Source organism: Microcebus murinus, chromosome 23 (genome assembly GCF_040939455.1).
Source record: "Microcebus murinus isolate Inina chromosome 23, M.murinus_Inina_mat1.0, whole genome shotgun sequence".
NCBI classification, from domain to species: domain Eukaryota; kingdom Metazoa; phylum Chordata; class Mammalia; order Primates; family Cheirogaleidae; genus Microcebus; species Microcebus murinus.
The window spans coordinates 13,713,898-13,737,508 of record NC_134126.1 but is presented as its reverse complement, the minus strand read 5'-3'; the positions used below and the strand labels follow the sequence as shown (position 1 = coordinate 13,737,508).

Sequence of the window (23,611 nt, the reverse complement as noted above, 5' to 3'; positions counted from 1 at the left end):
CTCAGCCTCCCGAGTAGCTGGGACTACAGGCATGCGCCACCACGCCCGGCTAATTATATATATATATATTAGTTGGCCAATTAATTTCTTTCTATTTATAGTAGAGACGGGGGTCTTGCTCTTGCTCAGGCTGGTTTCAAACTCCTGACCTCGAGCAATCCGCCCGCCTCGGCCTCCCAGAGTGCTAGGATTACAGGCTTGAGCCACCGCGCCCGGCCCTTAGTGGGTCTTTTGAGATAAAGTGACAAGGTCTTCCTCTGTCACCTAGGCTAGAGTGTAGTGGTGTGATCATAGCTCACTGCAACTTCAAACTCCTGGGCTCAAATGATCCTCTTGGCTTAGCCTCCCAAGTAGCTGGGACACGCCACCATGCCCAAATAATTTTTAAAAAATGTTTTGTTTTGTTTTGGTTTTGGTAGAAACAGAATTTCTCACTAAGTTGACCAGGCTGGTCTTGAACTCCTGGCCTGGCCTCAAGTGATCTTCCTGCCTTGGCCTCCCAAAGTGCCAAGAATTACAGGCATAAGCCACCATGCCAGGCCTCTTTTTACTTTTTACTGTGACTACTAGAAAACTTAAAATTACATATGTGACCTGTATGATATTTCTTCCTATTGGCCAGTAGTGGTATAAACCATAAGGACTTTCCATAAAAGGAATTTTACTAAGTGTAAAATTTTTTTTTAGTTTTTTGGTAAAACCACATTTATTACCTTGAGGCTATAATTTAATATATACTTTTTAAATACACATGTAATATCATAATTAACTACATTCATTCAACACATTTATATAGGGAAGACTGTAATAAAGCCGTTCTCCAGGCAGTTTGGGGGTTATAGTACAAGTTACATTTTCAGAAATTAATAGAAAAACATAATGTATTAGGATGTAGTTTGTTTCATAAGAACTTCAAGACTGCAGGGTTCACAGAAAGGTCTGAGATTTTATGAAGGAGATATTTCATCCCTTAAAAATAGGAAGAATTTTGTTGAGAGCTGAAGAAGGATATTCTGGCAAATACAATGATTACAATTATATAATAATAGATACAAGAGTCAGAAGTTCCTGGAGCATAGGTCATGAAGGGTGGCAGAATGAGACAGGATTGGAAGATAAATTTGGGTATATTGAGTTTCAGGCTACTTTGTTCAGGGTTTATCTGTTTTGGGGCTGGAAATTTATGTGTTTAGAATTGTTTAGAACGATAAATTTGGGAACTCTGTACAAGTGAAGTCATGGAGACTGGGGAAACTGCTAAAATCCATGTAAGAAACAGTGACAGTCTGAATCAGGAAACTGAGTATCATCAATGAGAGATATTACAAGGGTATAATCAGTGGGATTTTTTTATTATTATTCTTTTTTTTGAGACAGTCTCACTCTGTTGCCCAGGCTTGAGTGCCATGGCATCAGTCTAGCTCACGGCAACCTCAAACTCCTGGGCTCAAGCAATCCTCCTGCCTCAGCCTCCAGAGTAGCTGGGACTACAGGCATGTGCCACCATGCCCGGCTAATTTTTTCTAAATATACTAGTTGGCCAGTGAATTTCTTTCTATTTATAGTAGAGACAGGGTCTTGCTCTTGCTCAGGCTGGTTTCAAACTCCTGACCTTGAGCGATCCTCCTGCCTTGGCCTCCCAGAGTGCTGGGATTACAGGCGTGAGCCACTGTGCCCAGCCTCATCAATGGGATTTTAACAACTGGTTAGATATGAAGAGTGAGGGAGAGGGAGAGTCACTAATGATATTGAAGTTGGCCATGGGGTAATAGTGCCACTTTTAAGGGAAATAGTGAATAAAAGTGTTGAAGTGTGTTGAAGGGATTATTTAATGAATATCTATGCTGGTATCTGTGAATATCTATGAATATCTATGCCTATCCAAATAGGCAATTGGAATGGGACCGTAGCATGAGCTGGGTTGGAAATAATTGACTTTGTAGTTGTTTGTAATAATGGTGAGACTCACATATACAAGCTGGGAAGGAATTATAGAAATGTAACGGTATCAGGGCCAGCTCCTTAGGGAACAGGTACCAGATGATAATAAAAACATCAACTTCCATTCTCAGTGACTTTGTTACTCATGTTTAGGTGGAATGAGGAGGAAGAAACAAGAAATGACCTATGAAAAAGGTGGGAGGGACCAGGAAAAGCTAAGTGAGTGGAAGTTTTAATGAAGCAGTTGCTCTAATGTAATAGTTTTGCAAAGTGCAGTCCCCAGACCAGCAACGTCAGCATCACCTGGAAACTTTTTAGAAACACAGATTTTTGAGCCCCATCTCTGACCTGTTGAGTCGGAAACTCCAGGGATGAGGTTCAGCAATCTGGGTGATCAGGGCCATCGTTTGAGAAAAACATTGATATTATTGAATACTACTAAGAGTTAAGGAAGTATGAGAACTGAAAGAGCTTTTAGATTGGTCAGGAAAGGTCATTTGCTACAATGATAAGGATCCCAATTGCAAGTTTAGAGATGACTAGGTGATAAGAAAGTGAACATAGTAGCTCTATATTGTCTTTTCCTAAAGTTTAGAGGCAAGGAAAAGGATGAAATGCTTGATGGGAAGAGCAGGATTAGGGAAGCTTTCTTAAATTGGAGGGACTGGAGAACATTTTATGTTTTGAGCTAACAGACAATGTAAAAGGGCATTTATTTTGTAGAAATTATTTTAGTCCTATCTGTGAAAGTTTTCTATACAGGAAGCATTCTAAGTATAAAATAATAAAAATTGGCTTATAGGAGACTGGTTTTACAGCATTTTATTGTTACAAATGTATATGTGCATTGAATAAAATTAGAAGGGCGAGATAAAAAAATTTAGTAACATTAAATTGCCACCACCACTGTTAACACCCTCCAGTCTTTTTTATGAATATAGAATGTGTACTTTGTGTATATACAGATAATGCGTTTTAATTTGATTAAGCATATACTGTTTTTAATCAAGTTATATCTCTGTAAATAAAATATATTTATTTAAATGTAAATATAGTTAAGAATTTTGACAAACACATGCCCCTGTAACTACCACCCTAATCAGTACATAGGACATTTCTAAATCCCTAAAAAGTTCTCTAAGCTCCCTTTGCAGTCAGTTCTGATTTTACTTAACCCTTAGGCAGTCATTACTGTGATTTTTATCACTGTCTATTACATTGCTTGTCCCAGAACTTTAGTGTTTTTATTCTTTTGCTTGGCATAAAATATGCCAAGAGATGAATCCACATTGTTGCATACATCAGTAATTCTTCTGTGTTTACTGCTGAGTAGTATTCCATTGCATGACTATACCACAATTTGATTATCTGTTCACCTTTTGAGGAACCTTTGAGTTGTTTCTAATTTTTTGCTATTTTGAATAAAGCTAGGAACATTCTGTATATCTTTTTGTGTACATATGTTTTCATTTCTCTTGGTTTGTGTATATATACATAGGATGTAAATCCTTTATACATATGAAGGATTTACATTCAAAATATATACAAACACATACACACAGGTGCATACATATATGTATTAATATATATTTTTATATATCTCCCAGTCTCTGGCTTCCCTTTTTAGTTTCTTAATTATCTTTTGAAGAGCAGAAGTTTTAAATATTGGTGAATCCAGTTTATTAGTTTTCTTTTATTGAATCTTAGATAAGAATTCTTACCTATCCTAGAATGGTGGTGTCTTAGTTTGTTTGTGCTGCTATAATAAAAATACCTGAGACTGGGTAATTTATAAGCAACAGAAATTTATTTCTGTTCCAGAGACTGGGAAGTTCAAGATTAAGGTGCCAGCACATTTGGTGTCTAGTAGGGGCTGGGTCTCTGCTTCCAAGATGGGGCTTTGTTGCTACCTCTTCTGGAGGAGACAAATGCTGTGTCCTTATATGTCAGAATAGACAAAAGGGCAAAAAGGGCACCTAGTTTTTTCCCAACCCTTTTGTAAGGCACTAATCTCATCCATGAGGGCAGAGGTCCCACTTCTTAATACTGTTGTATTTGGAATTAAGTTTCAACATGCATTTTGGAGGGGCACAAATATTCAAACCATAGTGGGCAATTAAAATTTGTTCCTTAGTTTTTTTCCAAAAATCTTATAGATTAAGTCTGTGATTCCTTTTGGATTAATTTTTGTAAATGTTGTGGTATATTGTTTGGAGTTAATTTTTTTTCTAGTTTTAAAATCTTTAGCCAGTTTCAGTACAATTTTGTTGAAAAAATCATTTTTCCCCTTTAAATTATCTTGGTGCCAGTGTCAAATCAATTGACTAGATACACAAACACACATGAATACATATGTACATAAACACATAAATAGATGAGTCTATTCTGACCTCTATTCTGTCCCATTGATCTGTGTGTCTGTCCTTACACCAACACTGTACTGTCTTGATTACCACAGCTCTTTAAATTTTGAAATCAAGTAGTGTAAGATCTCTAATTTTTCTCTTTTTGAGACTTGTTTTGGCTTTTCTAGGTTGTTACATTTACAGATAAATTTTAAATCAGCCCACCAGTTTTCTGCCAAAAACAGCCTGTATTGGTATCAATTTTTATAACTATCAGCTTGCAGAGAATATAGCTTTTTCAAAAAAAATCAGCTTTTGGCTTTCACTTATTTTCTGTGTCTTTGTTTTCTGCTCTTCATTATTTCCTTATTTCTACTTTATTTGAGTTTAATGTTCTCTTCTTTTTTATAGTTTCTTAAGGTAGACGCTTAGATTTTTTTTATATGCTTTTTTTGCTTAGATGCTTTTAGATTTTTCTTTTTCTTTTTCTTCTTTTTTTTTTTTTTTTGGATATAGGGTCTTGCTCTGTCACCCATAGTGGAGTGCAATGGTGCCATCACGGCTCATTGCAAACTTCAGCTCCTGGGGCTCAAGTGTTCCTCCTGCCTTAGCCTTCCTAGTAGCTGGGACTACAGGTGCACACCACCACACCCAGCTAATTTTTTTTTTTTTTGGTAGAGATGGGATCTCACTATGTTGACCAGGCTGATCTCCAACTCCTGGGCTCAAGCACTCCTCCACCCTCTGCCTACTGAAGTGCTGGGATTACAGACATGCACCACCTCGCCTGGCCATTTTTTCTGTTATAATATAAGCATTTAAAACTATAGCCTGGACAACATAGCGAGACCCCATCTCTACAAAATATACTATAAAAAAACTAGCTGGACATTGTGGTGCACACCTGTAGTTCCAGCTACTTGTGAGGCTGAGGCAGGAGGATTGCTTGAGCCCAGGAGTTTCAGGTCGCATTAAGCTATGATCACGCCCCTGCACTGTAGCTTGGGAGTAAGTCTCAAAAAAGTTAATAACTCTCTTAGTACTGCTTTTAGTGCATATTACACATCATGTACGTTTCCATTTTTCATTCAGTTCAAAATATTTTCTAATTTTTCTTGTGCATTCTTTGACCTGTAATTATTTAGAAATATTTGTTTCATTTCCAGATATTTGGAGAATTGTTCAACTTTATTCTTCAACTTAGACAACTAATTCCAGCTATTTTTCTATATTTGTAGTTCTGTTGTTTTAATTCTCTCAAATTTTTGGAAACTTGTGGTCCAACTTATGGTCTCTTTTGGTGAATATTCCATGTGCATTTCAAAGAATATGTATTCTTTGTTAGATAAAAGTGTTCTGTAAATGCCAGTTAGATCTGTTTGGCTGATAGTTTTGGTCTAACCTTACTAGTTATCTGCCTACTTTTCTTTTAGTAACTGAGAGAGGAATTTTGAAATCCCCAAATAATTGCAGATTTATCTATTTCTCTGTTTCTATTTTTGTTTTATCTCTTTGCTTGAAAGTTAATTAACTTTTAAATAAATTTGAAAACAAGGATGAAAAAGTTATGTTTACTCATGTTTAGCATTTGTCACTCTTTATCTCTTTGTTTAATTCAAGTTTTTCATCTGGTGTCATTTTTTCCCAATCTGAAGAACTTCCTTTTTAGCATTCCTCATGGTATTGATCTGTAGGCATCAAATTTCCTCAGCTCTTATGTTTCTGAAAATGCCTTTATTTTACTTTCAGTTTTAAAGAATAATTTTGCTGGATATAAAATTAAAGATTGACAATTTGGGTCACCCCATCCCCAGTATTTTAAAGATGTTATTCTATTATCTTCTGGCTTGCCTTTTTTTTCTGATAAGAATCTTTTTTTTTTTTCTTTTTCTTTTTTTTGAGACAGGGACGAGCTCCATTACCCAGGCTAGAGTACAGTGGCATCATCATAACTCACTGCAATCTCAAAATTTATGGGCTCAAGATATCCTCCTGCCTCAGCCTCCCAAATAGCTGGGGAACCCTCACTGCTGCCCCCTACTGTGACCCCATGGCTAATTTTTCTATTTTTATGTAGAAAGGAGGTCTCAGACTGGTGAACTTGTGGCTTCAGGCGATCCTCCCACTCCAGCCTCCTAAAGTGCTAGGATTACAGGCGTGTATTCCACCTTATACAATATATTTTTTTCTCTGCCTGCTTTTAAGATTTTTTGTTTATAATTTTTTAACCATTTCATTAAAATGCCTTTGTATGATTTTCTTTTTTTTTTTTTAAAGTGGGAAATGGAAGATACCTTTTGTGTTTAAAGCTTGCAGTTTGTTGAGCTTCTTAGATCTGTGGCTTTATAAGTTTTGTGAGATTTGGAAAATATTTGGTCATTATTTCTTCAACTGTAATTTTTTATAATTGACATAAATCAGATTTGATATAAACTCTTTACTTGTTGGGGTTAGTTGCCCAAGTGAACTGGTAATTTGATCTGATTGGTATGATACAGAGTTGTAAATGTTGTCTACTGCACCTTTAGTAACTTCAGAGGGTATACTTTTTTTCTTATTTAGCAGAGAAGAACTGAAAATTTGGATTTTGAGTGATATTGGAATCACAAAGAAGATAGCCTATATCTTTGCTTTTGAGGAGCATGAGAGGGTATATAGCATTTGATCTTACTTTATATCTTAGATTCTACCTAAGAAAGTTGTATAGCTTGAAGATTTGTCTTCCCCCATCCCCCCTTTTTTAATCATCGTGTAGTAGTAAGGAACTTTTTCTGTGATCAAGTGTTGGCCCTAAGCCATGGTGAAAATTACTTGTATTGATGATTAAGAGTCACTTCAAGGAACACTCTACAATTATTATTGAAGTCTCTGTGTGTTTATTTCTCTAGTATGCTTCATGTGAGAAAAATATAAACCTGTGTTATTTGATTTGCCTTGTTAATTAAAAATTTCTAAAATTAGGATTTTTGTTTTGCTTTATGTGAGGAAGAGAAAGTGGGAAAAACAACTAGAGAGAGACCTGCTGGGAAAGAACTTATGTTAGAATCTGAAACCAGGAGGATTTCCTGGAGAAGAGTTCTTCAAGTTTAAGGGAAAGGGGATGTGGGTGGATCTTATGTTGTTAAAAAGGTAAACTCTGAATAAATCATAAGCAATAAGATATTCACACATTAGCTTTGAATGTGTGATATGTTGAAAATTGAGGTTTGTCATGCATCATGAAATAACGAGCGGAAAAAGTTTGTTAGGCTACAGAATTCTGATGCTGTACCTGGATTTGAATCCCTGTCCTAACACTTATTATCTCTTTGGTTTTAAGCCATCTCTCAGTTGTTGTGTATTTATAAAACTGGGAAAATTGTTATTCAGGTTGCTATGAAAATTAGAACCAAAATGGTTTATGTACTTGTCATTTTGTAGGCCTGCAATAATTATTAGTTGTCTTTCCTGCTGTTTATATATATTTACTTTTTTTTCTTTTAATTGCTGGGTTTTTTTTTTTTTTGGAGACAAACTCTGACTTTGTTGCCCAGGTTAGAGAGTGCTGTGGCCTCAGACTATCTCACAGCAACCTCAAACTCTTGGGCTCAAGTGATCCTTCTACTTTAGCCTCCCGAGTAGCTGGGACTACAGGCATGCACCACCATGCCGGGCTAATTTTTTCTATGTATATTAATTGGCCAATTAATTTCTTTCTATTTATAGTAGAGACAGGTCTTGCTCTTGCTCAGGCTGGTTTCAAATTCCCGACCTGGAGCAATCCGCCCGCCTTGGCCTCCCAGAGTGCTAGGATTATAGGTGTGAGCCACCGCGCCCGGCCCTGCCCTCTTTTCTTGAAGCTCTTTATTTGGCTTCTTGGACACCATGTTTAACAAATTTACCTCCGGTCTATGTCTAGTCTCTAAATATTGTAATTTCTTAGACTTCTGTACTTCCACAGTCATTCCTTTGGTAATATCATCCTATCTCATGGGCTTTAACTAATATCTATATGCTGATGACTTCCAGATGGATATCTACACTGCCAGTCTTTCCTGTAAACCCCAAACTCTTTGGCAAACTGCCAATTAATTACATTGTCTTGGATGGCTAGTATAGTAGTTTCTCCCTTATCCTCAGGGGAATATGTTCTGAGACTTCCAGTGGAGGCTATATACCCTATATGTACATACCTATGATAAAGTTTAGTTTATAAATTAGGAACAGTAAGAGATTAACAACTATAAAAAAATAGACAATTATAACAATATGCCAGCATCACTGCTCTTGCATTTTGAGGTCATTATTAAGTAAAATAAAGGTTACTTGAAGGCAAGCACTGCTATACAGCAACAGTTGATCTGATAACCAGGATTGGTACTAAGTGAGTAATGGGTAGGTAGCATAGACAGCATGGACAAGCTGAATAAAGAGATGATTCACATTCTGAGCAGGACAGAGTGGGACGGCGTGAGATTTCATCATGCTACTCAGAACAACTTGCAATTTAAAACTTACAATTGTTTATTTCTGGAATTTTCCATTTAATATTTTCAGACTGAGGTTGACCACATGTAAATGAAACTGCAGAAAGCAAAACCTTGGAAAGCAAAACCTTGGATAATGGGAGGGAGACTACTGTAATCATCTCAGACTTATCGTTATAAAAAATAATAGCAAATACTATAACATGCCAAGCATTGTTGTACCAAAGTGGAATCTTCCCCCTAAACTTAGTTTTGTTGTCTTCCCCATGTTAGTACATGGCAAATTCACTGTTTCTGCTTCTTAGGCTGTAAACCCTGGAATCATCTTTGATTCTTTTTACTCTATGTGCAGTCTGCTGACAAATGCTGTTAATCAGAGTCTGATCACATCTTACCATCTCCACTGTTGCCTACTGGTAAGGGAATCAATGCTTAACACAACAGCCAGGTGGAACCTGTTATAATCTAAGTTACATCATGTTCCATCTTTGCTCAAAATCTCCAAAGATTTTGTTCAAAGATTTCCCATCTTAGACTATCTTGGTCAACTTGAGCCTGACCCTAACTGGTCTAAGATGGCTTCACTCAAATGTAGGGGCCCTCAGCTGGAATGGCTGTGATGGCAGGGAAAACTGGGTCTATCTTTCCAACTGGTTTCTCATCCTCATATCCATAATGTGCTGATGGTGTTACAAAAGGGCAAGCCTAAATGCACAAGCACTTATCAAGTCTCCGCATCACATTTGCTGAAGTCAGTCACACAGCTACACCCAAGGTTAGTATGTGAAGGGAGTTCACAAGCGTGCAGGTGCCAAGAGGTGTGTGATTCACTGGGGACCATTAATAAAATAAGCTGTCATAGACTCTATATGATCTGTATCAGGTTTAATTTGTTAAATTATTTGATTATAATACAGCCCCCATTTCTTTCTTTCTTTTTTTTTTTTTTTGAGACAGAGTCTGACTCTGTTACCCCAGCTAGAATGCGTGTCAGTCTAGCTCACAGCTACCTCAAACTCCTGGGCTCAAGCAATCCTCCTGCCTCAGCCTCCAGAGTAGCTGGGACTACAGACATGCGCCACCATGCCTGGCTAATTTTTTCTATATATTTTTAGTTGGCCAGTTAATTTCTTTCTATTTTTAGTAGAGACAGAGGTCTCACTCTTGCTCAGGCTGGTTTCGAACTCCTGACCTTGAGTGATCCTTCTGCCTGGGCCTCCCAGAGTGCTAGGATTACAGTGTGAGCCACCGTGCCCAGCCTCAGCCCCAATTTCTTTACTCAGATAGGAAAATAATCAAGAAAAAGAACTGTCTAATAAAATTGTTATGAAAGTATGGGCTAAATAATGTTTCTTTGGTGGGAATATCAGCTTTGACTTTTGAATATCTTTTACTTTTAAATTAAAAAGAGACCACCTGGAAGTAGAGAATATTCTACTTGTACCGTAATAATTTATAGAATCCTTTAGTTAGATCAGACAGTATCTTAAATATTGTTGCTAGCTGTTTGAGTTAATCAGCATGTCCCTCTCCCGTATTACCTACCTACTTCAAGTTTGGAAGTTGAACTTTGTTTCTCCCTAGTCTAAATTTATTTATTTTTTTAACATTATATAAAGCACTTGTTTCTTTTTCCAAACTAATTTTTATTCCCTATCACCTGTCAAAGGATATAGTCACAACTTTGTTTCCTTTTTCCTTCCTTTCTTCTTTCTTTCTCTATCTCTTTCTTTTTTAGACTTTTTTAAAGCACAGTTTTAGGTTCACAGCAGAATTGAGAGGAAAATATAGAGATTTCCCATATACCCCTTGTCCTCACATATACATAGCCTCCCCCATTATCAACATCCCCCACCAGAGTGATTTGTCACAATTGGTGAACTTACTGACATATCATAATCACCCAAAGCCCATAGTTTACATTAAGTTTCACTCTTGGTGTTGTGCATTGTGTGTTTGGACCAATGTGTGATGATCCACCATTATGGTATCATCCAGAGTATTTTTCACTGCCCTGAAAATCCTCTCACCTCCACCTCTTCATTCCCTTTCCTCTCCTCCAGTCTTGGCAACCACTGATCTTTATACTGTCTCCATAGTTCTTTCTTTTCTAGAATGTCATATGATTGGAATCATTTAGTATGTAGTCATTTCAGATTGACTTCTTTCATGTAGTAATATTCATTTAGGGTTCCTCCTTGTCTTTTCATGGGTTGGTAGCTCATTTCTTTTTAGTGCTGAATAATAATCCATTGCCTGGGTGTACCACAGATTATTTATCCATTCACATATTGAAGGACATCTTAGTTGCTTCCCGTTTTTAGTGACTTTAAATAAAGCTGATATAACATTCATGTGCTGGCTTTGTGTAAACATAAGTTTTCAGCTCAATTGAGTAAATACATAGGAGTCATAAGGATCATATGATAAGAATATGTTTAGCTTTGTGAGAAACTGCCCAACTGTCTTTCAAAGTAAAGTGGCTGTACCATTTTGCATTCCCACTGACAGTGAGGGTTCCTGATGTTTCACATCCTCATAGCTTTTGGTTTTGTCAGTGTTCTGGATTTTGGCCATTCTAATAGTATCATGGTATATCACTTATTTTAACTTGTCTTTCCCTGATGAAGTCTATCTTTTATGTTAGGGGCATCTTTTCATGTGCTTATTTGCCATCTGTATATTTGGTGACATGTCTGTTAAGGTCTTTGACTCATTTTTTTAATCAAGTTATTTGTTTTTTTACTGTTGAGTTTTAAGAGTTCTTTGTGTATTTTGGATGACAGTCCTTTATCAAATGTATCTTTTATAAATATTTTTCTCCCATTTTGTGGCTTATCTTCTCATTCTTTAGACATCTTTGCTTTCTTTACATCACCTCCTTGTACTTTGTCTTGTCATGTTGTCCCTGTGTCAAAGTTATTTTTTTCTTATTCTTACCATTTCCAAATAAATCTGGTCTGCTGTTACTTACATTAACACTAGTTTTAATTCTAGTATCTACTTATATTTTTGCTTTCATTTCCACCTTGTTTGGAATTCTTTTAACCTTCTCTTAACCATATGTACAAACTTCTGATTACTTCAGTATGTCTTCTAAAATAGTTTTATCTGACCATTTATATATTAAGATAGTAATTTTATTAAAAATTGCTTTCTTTTTATCTTCTATATTACCTGGGAAGTATTTATTTTTTTAATATGTTAAATAGTTTATATTATCTTTGTATTTTGTTTCAGGAAGGTACAGGGTTGTTGCAAAGAATGAATTATTTTTAAAAACAGCATTGAGGGCCAGGCGTGGTGGCTCACACCTGTAATCCTAGCACTCTGGGAGGCTGAGGTGGGAGGATCGCTCAAGGTCAGGAGTTGGAGACCAGCCTGAGCTAGAGGGAGACCCTGTCTCTACTAAAAATAGAAAGAAATTAATTGGCCAGCTAAAAATATAAAAAATATTTAAAAAGCATTGGGTCCAATGGGACTGAAAACAGTTGTTTTGGCATACTTTGTCCAATGTAAAAATTCACATGAGAGGAAATAGCTGGTTGTTTATGGCTTAATCTTAATTTCTTGTTTAATTCATTTGGTTTGTTGAACTTGCGTTCTGTTTCAAGTTTCAGATTTTGTACTTCTATAGAAACATTTAGAGTTTTGTCTATACTATATAGATGCCACTGTGATTAAAACAAAATCTGAATTTGAGTGAGTGAAATAAATGATCCTATATTTCTCTCTAATTGTATAAAATGATAGATTCTTTGAAGTTGAAAGAAAGTATGTTATTCCTGATTCTCAGATAAAAAACCTTTCAGGTTGTTTTCCTGGAAGACTTTTAAAAGTATTATCAGACTCCTGAATTTTTAGGGTCTTGTTCTATTATTGAGAGACTGTTTAGTCCAAAATTATATTTGAGCAACTTGTAGTATGGCAGGCACTATGTTAGGCACTGGATATTCCTGCTTGAACAGGACAGTGTGTAGTGGAGGAAATGTGTAAGCAGATAACTTTACTGTAGTGCCGTGATACACCAGGAATCCTTGGCCTAGCTAAGGCTCTCTAATAGCAGTTACTGAGTTTTAAAATATGAGAAGTGGGGCTGGGCACAGTGGCTCATGCCTGTAATCCTAGCCCTCTGGGAGGCCAAGGCAGGAGGATAACTTGAGGTCAGGGGTTCAAGACCAGCCTAAGCAATAGTGAGACCCTTTCTCTACTAAAAATAAAAAAAAAAATTAGCTGGGCATGGTGGCACATGCCTGTAATCTCAGCTACTCAGGAGGCTGAGGCAGGAGGATTGCTTGAGCCCAGGAATTTGAGGTTGCTATGAGCCAGGCTGATGCCATGGCACTCCAGCCTGGGCAACAGAGCAAGACTCTGTCTCAAAAAAAAAAAAAAAAAAAATGCAAGAAGGGGTTAACCAGACAGGAGGGATGTGGGAGGGCATTCTAGGTTGAAAGAAAGACCCAGGCAAAATAATAAGGAACTAAAAGTAATCTAGATTTATTGTATCATAAAGTGTGAAGTGGAAAGCTGTGGTACCTTATATATGCTATACTAAGGAACTTGGGTTTTATCATAAATTATTTTCTCATTCTTTCCCACTAGAGTTTAAGTCACAGGAGATTGAATACATACTTTGGAAGTTTGGCAGCAAGTCAACATAGATCTGCTGCATATTTGAAATTTCTCTTAAGATATATTTTATTGTTAAGAATTATGAAAAACTTTGTGTTCTATTTAGAATTGATTATTGTTTTTTGAGTTTCAGTTTCCTAATTTATAGAATGAAGATAATAGCGTTTACATTTTAGAATTGTTGTGAGGAGTAATAATAACTATAAATTGTGATAATGACAATGACAGTAATGGCATTTTTTGAGGGCTTACTTACCAAGGAATAGTCTAAGTGTCTTCTTTTATTTCATTAATCTTCAAAATACCTCAATGAGGTAGGTATTTTTATTATCTCCGTCTTCAAAAACTAGAGACGTGGTTCACTTAAGATTACACAGCTAGTAAGTGGCAGAGCTTGGTTTGAACCTGGGCAGTGTGAATACAAAACACTCTATTATACTACCATTCTATGAGATCATGAATATAGAACATTTAGCATAGCATATGTTACATAATAATTATAAATGTAAGCAGTGATCAGCAGCCAATAACAATAACTTACGTTGTCCAAATCTTTCAGGTAAATTGAAGTCCCCAAGAAATTGTGCTGTGTTTTTCTGTGGCTTGACTTACTCCCTGGCATACCATTGGGATCCAGACAGGCTTACTCCCGAGCCCCTGCTTGTAACCATTGCCTCTTCCTTCCTTATTAGTCTGTCTCTACATCAGGGTTTAAATCTGTGGCAGGGACCATATCTGATTTGTTTGTTTTTTTAAGAATCATTGTATACTCAATCCTTAACACTATATCTATCTAGTACATTAAAATGACCAAATATTTGTTTAGTGAATGAAATGAAGATCAAAAACCTGACATTTTCTGCTGATCTTAGAATAGAAGCATTATTCATATCGCCTATAATTGTGGTTGAATTGCTTTATGTGTTTCTCATTTGGTAAGGAGTCCATCTGTTTTTGTCTTCCAAAGGACATTTTCTTACTCTGGTCCTGCAAGAACCCTGCTGAGTAACTGGTGTCTATTTGTCCTATAGATCAGCTTCCAGACAGTGAGGGAGATGAGGATAATGTTTTGGTCTGAAACTAGAATCTGTTAGAAATCTATGAAACAGAATTTTAAAATGCGTGTTCTTAGAAACAATACAAAAAGGAAAAAGGCTTTGATATTTTCCTTTGCCTTTCACATTACATTATTTCAATTAAAGAGAAAATGATTTTCTTCATGGGGGTTCTCTGTTATTGTGGGTTAACTCATATTTTCCTCCTCTCCTCTATCCAGAATGTCTTAAACCATTCTACCTTATGAGAAATTGGATGTTCTTGCAGATAGTCATTGTGGGAGAAAACGTTTCATATAAAGTCCCAGATGAGGACCGGAAACTTGAAATCAGAGGAGCATCTGAAATCAAGTAATATTAGGTAGGATAAAAATTACAAGGGATTTCTACATGTTTTTAATCCTTTTAGAGATGTGTGTTAAAGTTTTCATATTCTGTAAACATTAATAGAAGAATTAGAGACTTTTCTGAAGCATATCATTTTGGCTAAGATGGGGGAGGAGCATGCAAACGTTTTTTTTTTTTTAATTTTGTTTTTTACTTATCTAGCTTTATGAGAACTTTGGCATTATGTTTACTATGTCATGAGCATTTATATCTTGTGGAAGAGGGAAGTTTTAAAAAAAATTACGTGAATTTAAAAATCATGTTTATGTAAGAGGTCTCTAAGTATTTATGATAAGTATAGGGACATGTGGTCCATCTTGTAGATTATTGTCTGGAATGAAAATCGTCCCCACTTTTTAAAACATATGGTGTAATTCACTTTAGTGCAGAGAGCATCAGTTCTGGCTTCTGTATATCAGCACAGATTCAATCAAGCTTCCCAAGTGCCTAGAGAAGTAAGAGTATGGTAGTAAGCCCTCTTATATGTGTGGTGAGTTAGTAACTCTTGGTGCACCAGCTTGAGAGGTGTTGGTTGTTCCTACAAGATGATACTGTGATAGTGGCATCTATAACCAGGCCATTTCAGAAGTCCTGCTTCACTGGCTCTGGAACTAGATTGCAGGGCAAAACCCAAGCTCTACCACTTCCTAGTTGTGTGACCTTGGGCAAGTTATTTAACTAGTTTATGCCTCTGTTTCCTCATCAGCAAAATGAGGATAATATTATTATTTACCTGGTAGAATTATTGTGAGAATTGAAGATTTAATAATATATGAAAGCATGTAAACAGGACTTGGCAAATAATAAGTGATTAAACTGTAATATTCGGCTACTAGTTAATTCTTAACCAGTGGTTTAATAGAGTCTATTAGCAATTAGCATGACATTTCTGTATTTTATAGTTTGCTTGATGTGTTGTATCAGGTCCAATTTTTAAAATGTATTTGTTAAATAATAAAATGTAATCAGAGCTAATGTTTGGAGAGAAGCAAAAAAAAATCCTGACTTAAATCTTTTGTAAGTTTTATATATCTGCCTCTAATTTTATTTTTCATTTATACTTAGAATGTAGTCTTTATGCCATCTAAACAGTTTTTCTTTCTTTTATCTATTATGGTGGTAGAGGACCTAGGGTTTTGACCTCTACCTTGAAATATCTTTTTTGTGCTGCTTCAGAAAGGATTCCATGAAGCAATAGGGGAGAAGGGGACACCTGACTAGCCAGTCAGTAACCAGATTACCAAAATTAATTTGGTGGAAGTATTTGTCATAGCCAGATTAGCCGTCCTTCTTTGAGTGATTGACTAGGTTCTTTTATGTAACTTACTTGTTGTCTTATTTCTCTCTCATAGCAACTCTGAAATGTAGTTTGTTTTGTGTGTATGCTTTTTTTTTTGAGACCGAGTCTCACTCTGTTGTCCGGGCTATAGTGCCGTGGCATCAGCCTAGCTCACAGCAACCTCAAACTCCTGGGCTTAAGCAATTCTACTGGCTCAGCCTCCCGAGTAGCTGGGATAACAGGCATGTGCCACCAGACCCAGCTAATTTTTTCTCTATATATTTTAAGTTGTCCAGCTAATTTCTTTCTATTTTTTTAGTAGAGACAAGCTCTCACTCTTGCTCAGGCTGGTCTTGAACTCCTGAGCTCAAATGATCCACCCACCTCGACCTCCCAGACTGTTGGGATTACAGGCATGCGCCACTATGTCCGGCCTGAAAGGTAGTTTGTATCCTTGTTTTACAGATGAAGAAACAGACTTCTTGAAAAGAAGCTTCAAGGTAGCATGGTAATATGTAGGAAAGCCCAGATTCAGACTTAAGTCTTTTTGTTCTGAATCATTTTCCATTACATAAAACTTTAGGATGCAGTCAACAAATTTTTAGAGAACAACTGCCATGGGCCAGGCATTATTCTAGGTGTTAAGTATACAGCCCTGAACACTGTCTTCTCAACCACTCCCAATGGTTCTTCCCTTTCTCTAGTTATACTCTAAGCATGTACCTCTATTCTTATATTCAGCCTTATTATATTTATCTGTACATGTCTTTGTACAGATAGGTAGAAAGATAGGTGGAAGAGATTCCACCTTACCCAGAGTTCTTTAAAAGTAGTATCTGCCATCATTAGAGGTAGTATGAGTCTTATTTTGATTATTTAAAGTGAAAAATTTACCTGTTTTAATTTGTATTTACTAGTAGTATTTCCTTTGAATTATCAGTTTGGTCCTCTGCTCCTTTATCTCTTGATATCTTGATTTTGTCTAATCCATATGGCTTTTAGCACTTTTTTTCTTTTTTTTTTCTTTTTGAGATGAAGTCTTGCTCTGTCACCTGGGTTAGAGTGCCATGGCATTAGGCTAACTCGCAGCATCCTCAAACTCCTGGGCTCAAGCGATTCTCCTGCCTCAGCCTCTTGTGTAACTGGGACTATAGGCATGCACCACCATGCCTGGTTGATTATTTTTAGTAGAGACGAGGTCTCGCTTTTGCTTAGATTGGCCTCAAACTCCTGACCTCAAGCAATCCTCCCATCTCAGCCTCCCAGAGTGCTAGGATTATAGGCGTGAGCCACAGTGTCCAGCCTTTTACCCACTTTTCTATGTTCTTTTCTTCATTTTTTTAGTCGGGCCTTCCTCTCCTGTTCATTTTGTAATTATCTCACGTATTTATCATTCTCCTCAGTGTATCTCCCCTTTTCAGACACTGATCTGATCTCTTTATCTCTGAAATTGAGGCAGTGTAGCTCTGAATTCTTTTGATATCTCTCTACTCCCCAGTACGACCAAATTCTAAAACATTTCTAATATTATGTCCCTCCAGTTTCATCCTGTCTCCTTTTTAAATCCAATCCTGATTCTTATCTTAGAAATATTTTTTTATTTCCTTCCATCTCTTCTAGAACCATGCTCTATCAGTTTATTCTCACTTTCCTATATCTTCCAATGTCCTTTCTCCTAGGTTTTTTTCATTCCAAACATATTCAAGTGTCTCCCCTCAAAAACAAAAACAAAAAAAAAAAGGAAGGAAGGAAGGAAACTTCTCTTTCCTCACAGTCCCTTTATCTTTCTTTTCACAGCCCAGTGTCTTAAAAGTTGACTTAAACTTCTTTCTCTCATTTGTTCCTCAACTCTCTGAAATCTGACATCATCTCTTTGGCACTCAGAGAAGGGTATCATTGACCCTTTTATTTCACCAAATCCAAAATGCTTTCCATTCTTTATTTATCTTACAGTACTTTGCTGCTGCCTATGATATTGTTGACTGCTCTTCCTTTATATTCTCTTATTTTCCATACTCTTCTCTTGCTCTCATACTGTTTGCCAGTTTCTCATTGGTGTTCTTCATGGGCTGTCTTTCTTTTATCTGCCCTTTAAAAAAAATGAATATAGAGAGATAGCTCTACTCCTCTGCCTCTGTGGGCAGTTGCACTCAACTACTCTCATTGTTTTAACTGCCATCAGTGTGCTGGTCACTCCAGTGTTGTGTCCCTAATCTTGATGTCTCCCCTGTGCGCTGTACTTGATCCCCATCTCTGAATATCTGTATACACACCTTCACCTTCTCATATACTCAGTGGTCCCAGCTGACAATCTGGGAATGATTTTAGACTCTTTCCTCTGCTTTATCTCCCCTTCTGCTGAAGTAACTTTCAGACATTTCTTGAATCTGGGTTTTCCATCTGAGTTATCACTTCCTCACTTCCAGTCTTTGACCTTTTAAAGGTCATCTTTACACATATCTATAGTAATCTTTTTAAAAATTCATATTTAACAGTGCTTGTGCTCTTGTTTTAAATTCAGCACTGGTTTCCTATTATTTAAAGGACAGAATCTGAATTCCTTGACTGTCATACAAGGCCTCTCACAATATGCTGTCTACCTTGATTCTCCAGTTTCATCATCTGTAGCTTACTACCTTGCATTTTATACTCCAGTCTGCCTCTCTCGCTGGATTAACTTTGCTTTATTGTTGTGCTATTTCTCTTACCTGGAAGAATAACTCTTTCTCATCCTTTGAAAATTTCAGACCAGAATTGGCCCTTAAATGAAACTAGGTGCATATTTTCAAAGAATATAGATCGCTGAGTGAATGTTATGGAATGTTATAGGAACATTGGAGTATCAGGAGATTTGAAAATGTGTGATAAGCCATAAAGTGCCATAGAAAGAAAGTTAGTATTTTTATTGACACACACTGAGAAAACTCCTTTAGGAGCACCATCTTCTCTAGATTCTCTGAATGAAATTCAACATTAAAGCAATATGACTTATTTTTCTCTGATTAGTCCCATGTGAGTTGGTGATGTGTTAGAGAGCTATAGATTGCGTATGTTTGTGTGAGTGTGTGGAGAAGTGCACACTCACCTTAGGGTATCTAGCCAGTTATTTAGCATAAATAATTATGGTCATAGGGTTATTATGCTTATGATTGTAATTGATGAATACTGTTATTATCCCTAATACTGCTTAGAACTCTATGGAAACATGTAAACAGATTAACTTGAAATGAAACCTATCATGGCTTTTGCTTAAATTTCCAAAAAAAATATTCTGGCCTCTTTTCCCATAACAGCTATAAGTTTAGTGCATGTTGACTTGTATTCCAGAATTCTGCTCATAGAGAAAGGGAGTTGGAAGTTCGGGTAGAAAGAATCTCCCATTATGTGACCCTGATTTGGAAATATCATATTTCTATACTATTAATCTTAGAGATTAATTAATTCTTAAGAGAGATTGTCCTGTATTTGTTACCTGGCATTTTTTATATAAGTGCTATGTATAATCAAGATATTTGTTAAAGAAGATAACCTAAATTTTAGTTTTTTTTTCTCTAGTGACATTATAAAAAAATTATCATAAAATGGTTAAGTATAGATAACCTTACTTCTATGGCCTATTACTATCAAATAGTCCAGATTTTTTTTTTTCTTACACAGTTGTGTAAACGAGTAACTGTGATATAATGGTTAGGAGCTAGACTCTGGAGTTCAAATGCTACTTCTACTTACTAACTCTGTGACCTTGAGCATGCTCCTTAACTTCTGTCTCCTTAGGTTTCTTCAGCCATAGAGTGAGGACAATAATAGTACATAATGTGAATTAAATGATTACTTTATATAAAGCACCTAAAACAATGGAAGTAGTAATTGGTATATATAGTGTTAGCTATTATAGTACCTAGTACTTAGAATGCATTAAATGTATTTATAGATCTTGATTATTCCAAGAGTATTTTTTCAGATCGTTAGCTTTCAACATACTTAACTGTCACTGAATGTTCCAGATTTTATTCAGCCTTTTAATGACTTTTTTTTTTTTATCGCTGATAGAAATGCTTAATTTCTCTTATTAGGTTATTAAGTATGAAGTGTCCGATTTCCTTAAGTACTAAGTTTGACATTTGCTATCTCTGACATTTCACTTTGACAGTTTTTATTTTATGTTTGTTGTGAAGGTACCTCCTCAGTCTTTCAAATGCACATTTTGGCTTGTGGTTTTTTTATTTTATTTTATTTTATTTTATTTTATTTTATTTTATTTTATTTTATTTTTGAGACGGAGTCTCACTTTGTTGCCCAGGCTAGAGTGAGTGCTGTGGCGTCAGCCTAGCTCACAGCAACCTTAATCTCCTGGGCTCCAACAATCCTGCTGCCTCAGCCTCCCAAGTAGCTGGGACTACAGGCATGTGCTACCATGCCCAGCTAATTTTTTCTATATATATTAGTTGACCAAATTAATTTCTTTATATTTATAGTAGACACGGGGTCTCGTTCTTGCTCAGGTTGGTTTCGATCTCCTGAGCTCAAACGATCCACCGCCTCGGCCTCCCAGAAAGCTAGGATTACAGGCGTGAGCCACTGCGCCCGGCCCTTGGCTTGTGATTATCTTTCAAAATTTTTTTAGAGCAATTTTTGTAAAACCATGGATAAGTCAAAAATTCATGTTATTTTGGAACATGAGTTCTATCAGAGAACCATTGCAGTGCAGGCAGCTTGAAATATCAACAGAGTGTTTGGGAAGGATGTGGCTAATGAATGCACAGAACATTGATGGTTTGAGAAGTTCCATTCTGGTGATTTTAATCTTGAAAATGAGCCACGTGGGCAACCAGAGACCAAGGTGGAGAATGATGAGCTGAAAGCTGTAAAGCGAATCCATCTAAACCTATGCATGAATTAGCAGCAAGGCTTGATGTTATTCCAACAATATCAGACCATTGGAAACAAATCGGCAAGGCAAAGAAGCTGGATAGATGGATTCCGCATGAATTAAATGAGTGATTAGAAGAGAACTTATCTCGAAGCTTGCCTTTCTTTGTTGTCACGACATAAAGGTCAAACAATTTCTATACTGTATTGTTACGTGTGAAGAAAAATGGCTTCTTTTTGACAATCGCAGGTGTTGGGCACAATGGTTGGATAAAGACAAAGTGCCGAAACACAGTCCAAAACCAAATATTCATCACAAAAAGCTAATGGTGTCAGTTTGGTGGTCCATCTCTAGTATTATCTGCTTCAGCTTCATGAAACCTGGTCAGTCAATTACAGCGGATGAAACCTGCTCCCAACTGGACGAACTGATGAGGGTGCTTATGATTAAGCAGCTGAGATTGGTTCATAGAGACAGGCCAATTCTCTTGTAAGACAACGCTGGACCACATGTCACATAAACAATGCTGCTCCAACCATAGCAGCTGAACTTGGAAAACTCTGTTATCCACTGTATTAACCAAACTTTGCACTGACTAGCACTTACCACTGACTAGTGGAAACTGACTACCACTTTCTTCCAGGCTTTGGACTACTTCTTGCAAGGATATTCTTCCAATTCTTGACAAGCTGTGGAAAACGCCTTTCATGATTTCGTCGCCATTTGTTCTCCATGCTCCTTCGTGGCTGGCATGAACAAGCCACTATTAATATGGCAAAACTCTACCTGTTGACTAGATGGGCATTATAAGTAAACAAATACAAAAAGAAAAATAAGGTTTAAAAATTTTTTTATAAATAAAAAAATAATATGGCAAAACTGTGTTGATAGTTTAGATACATACTTTGATTAATTGTACTGCTTCTTGTTTCAGATATAATAAACAATTGATTCGAAATTGGACATTTCACATTTATTGACCTGATATTTAATAACTAAGACAATATACTTAGTATTTTGAAAGCTTTATGTTTTATAATTATAATAGTATTATTTTGTGATTGAAGGCATGGTGATTTTTCTTGGTTCATTCTTTTCATCAGTTCCTTCAGCTTAAAGTAAGAATAAAAATGAATCCATGTTGCCACACCATCTACCAAGAGAAAACATTTAAAAATTCTTACCTCTCTATATAAGCATTGGCTATAAATTGTAATGTTAATCTCTTGATGTGATGGTCTTTTTTCCTTTCTTTTTTTTCCCCCATGTTCTCATTATTAGAATTTTGTTTTCTTTTTTAAAGCCAATCAAATTTAGCAGTGGGGGGTTGTATACCGACTTTAGTGACACTAATGTTAATAAGTTCTGATAATCCACTACCATTGGACCAGCCTTGACATGATGGTCTTTAACAAAACTAGTAGGACAGTTGAAGTATGGCATTTTTTTCCAATGAAATAGTGAGTTTTGTGCTAATCTTTTTTTTTTTTGAGATAGATTTTCACTCTGTCGCCTGGGCTAGAGTGCCCTGGTGTCAGCCCAGCTCATAGAAACCTCAAACTCCTGGGCTCAAGCTATTCTCTTGCCTCCCAATTAGCTGGGACCAAAGGTGTTCCACCACAACTGGCTAATATTTTCTATTTTTAGTAGAGATGGGGTTTCGCTCTTGTTCAGGCTGCTCTGGAACTCCTGAGCTCAAGCAGTCCTTCTATCTCTGCCTCCCAGAATTCTAGGATTGATTATAGACATGTGTGCTAATCTTTATTAAAGCATTTGTATATGATCATATGTCCATTGATTTGATTTCTTGTATATTGTACACTATAAAAAAAGGAAAGCTAATAATTGTTTAGAGGTAGAGAGATAGGGATTCCTCTCCTTGTGAGGTAATAACTGTTGGCTTAACCTTTCCCACCTATATGAATGAGTGTTTTGGGGACACAAAAAAAAGAATTAGTGGATAATAGTATATAAGCCAAACCTTGTTTTAAAGAGTTTGACAGTTCTATGAGAAATACAGCATGGCCTGCAATTATTAACTGTTTCTGATTATATGAGTGTATTTTTTTTAAACATAGTCCTCTTTGTGGCAAGATTAAGATAGTAACTAATAAAAATATCTTTACTCTGAAGACACTATTGTTGATTTCTCATAACCATAGTTTGGGAACTTACAGACTATTTTATTTCTCATTCTCTTGATCAAGTGTGCCTTAGAGCAGGAGATGGCAAACATTTTCTGTAAAAAGGCCAGATAGTAAATATTTTAGGCTTGGTGGGCCATGTGGTTGTTGTCTCAACTATTCAGCTCTGCCCTTGTAGCTGAAAGGAGCCATAGACAATATGTAAATGAATGGGTGTGACTGTGTTTTAATAAAACTTTCTTTACAAAAATAGGTCCAAGGTGAAGGGAAATTTCATTCTTAGGCTGACCACTGCATTAGCTATAATGTTACTTAACTTCTTATGGTCTTTTTGATAAAAATTTCAGATACAACATTTGCTTTATGAACAGATCTTTTAATTTATGCTGCTTGGCTTAAATGTTAATGTTTAATTGACAGAGTACAAAACTGAACCTAGATAAGCCAATGTTAGCTTTTTATGCCATAGAATTTTGTTATTCAGATTTGACA

General features: G+C 36.3%; 1 protein-coding gene across 9 annotated transcripts in view; it reads left to right on the top strand.

Annotated features, from left to right (window-relative positions):
* The window catches only part of SMG7 (SMG7 nonsense mediated mRNA decay factor), a 96,148-nt gene that overhangs the window by 20,569 nt on the left and 51,968 nt on the right, over positions 1-23,611 (top strand). For 4 of the 9 annotated variants that reach the window (XM_075997030.1, XM_012735931.3, XM_012735937.3 and 1 more), the window contains exon 2: positions 14,661-14,800. The exons of the other annotated variants lie outside the window; for them this stretch is intronic. In XM_075997030.1, coding sequence (XP_075853145.1) covers positions 14,748-14,800 — 53 coding nt within the window. In that variant the 5' untranslated portion in view covers positions 14,661-14,747. The remainder of the gene's footprint in view (positions 1-14,660; positions 14,801-23,611) is intronic. 9 annotated transcript variants of the gene reach the window in all.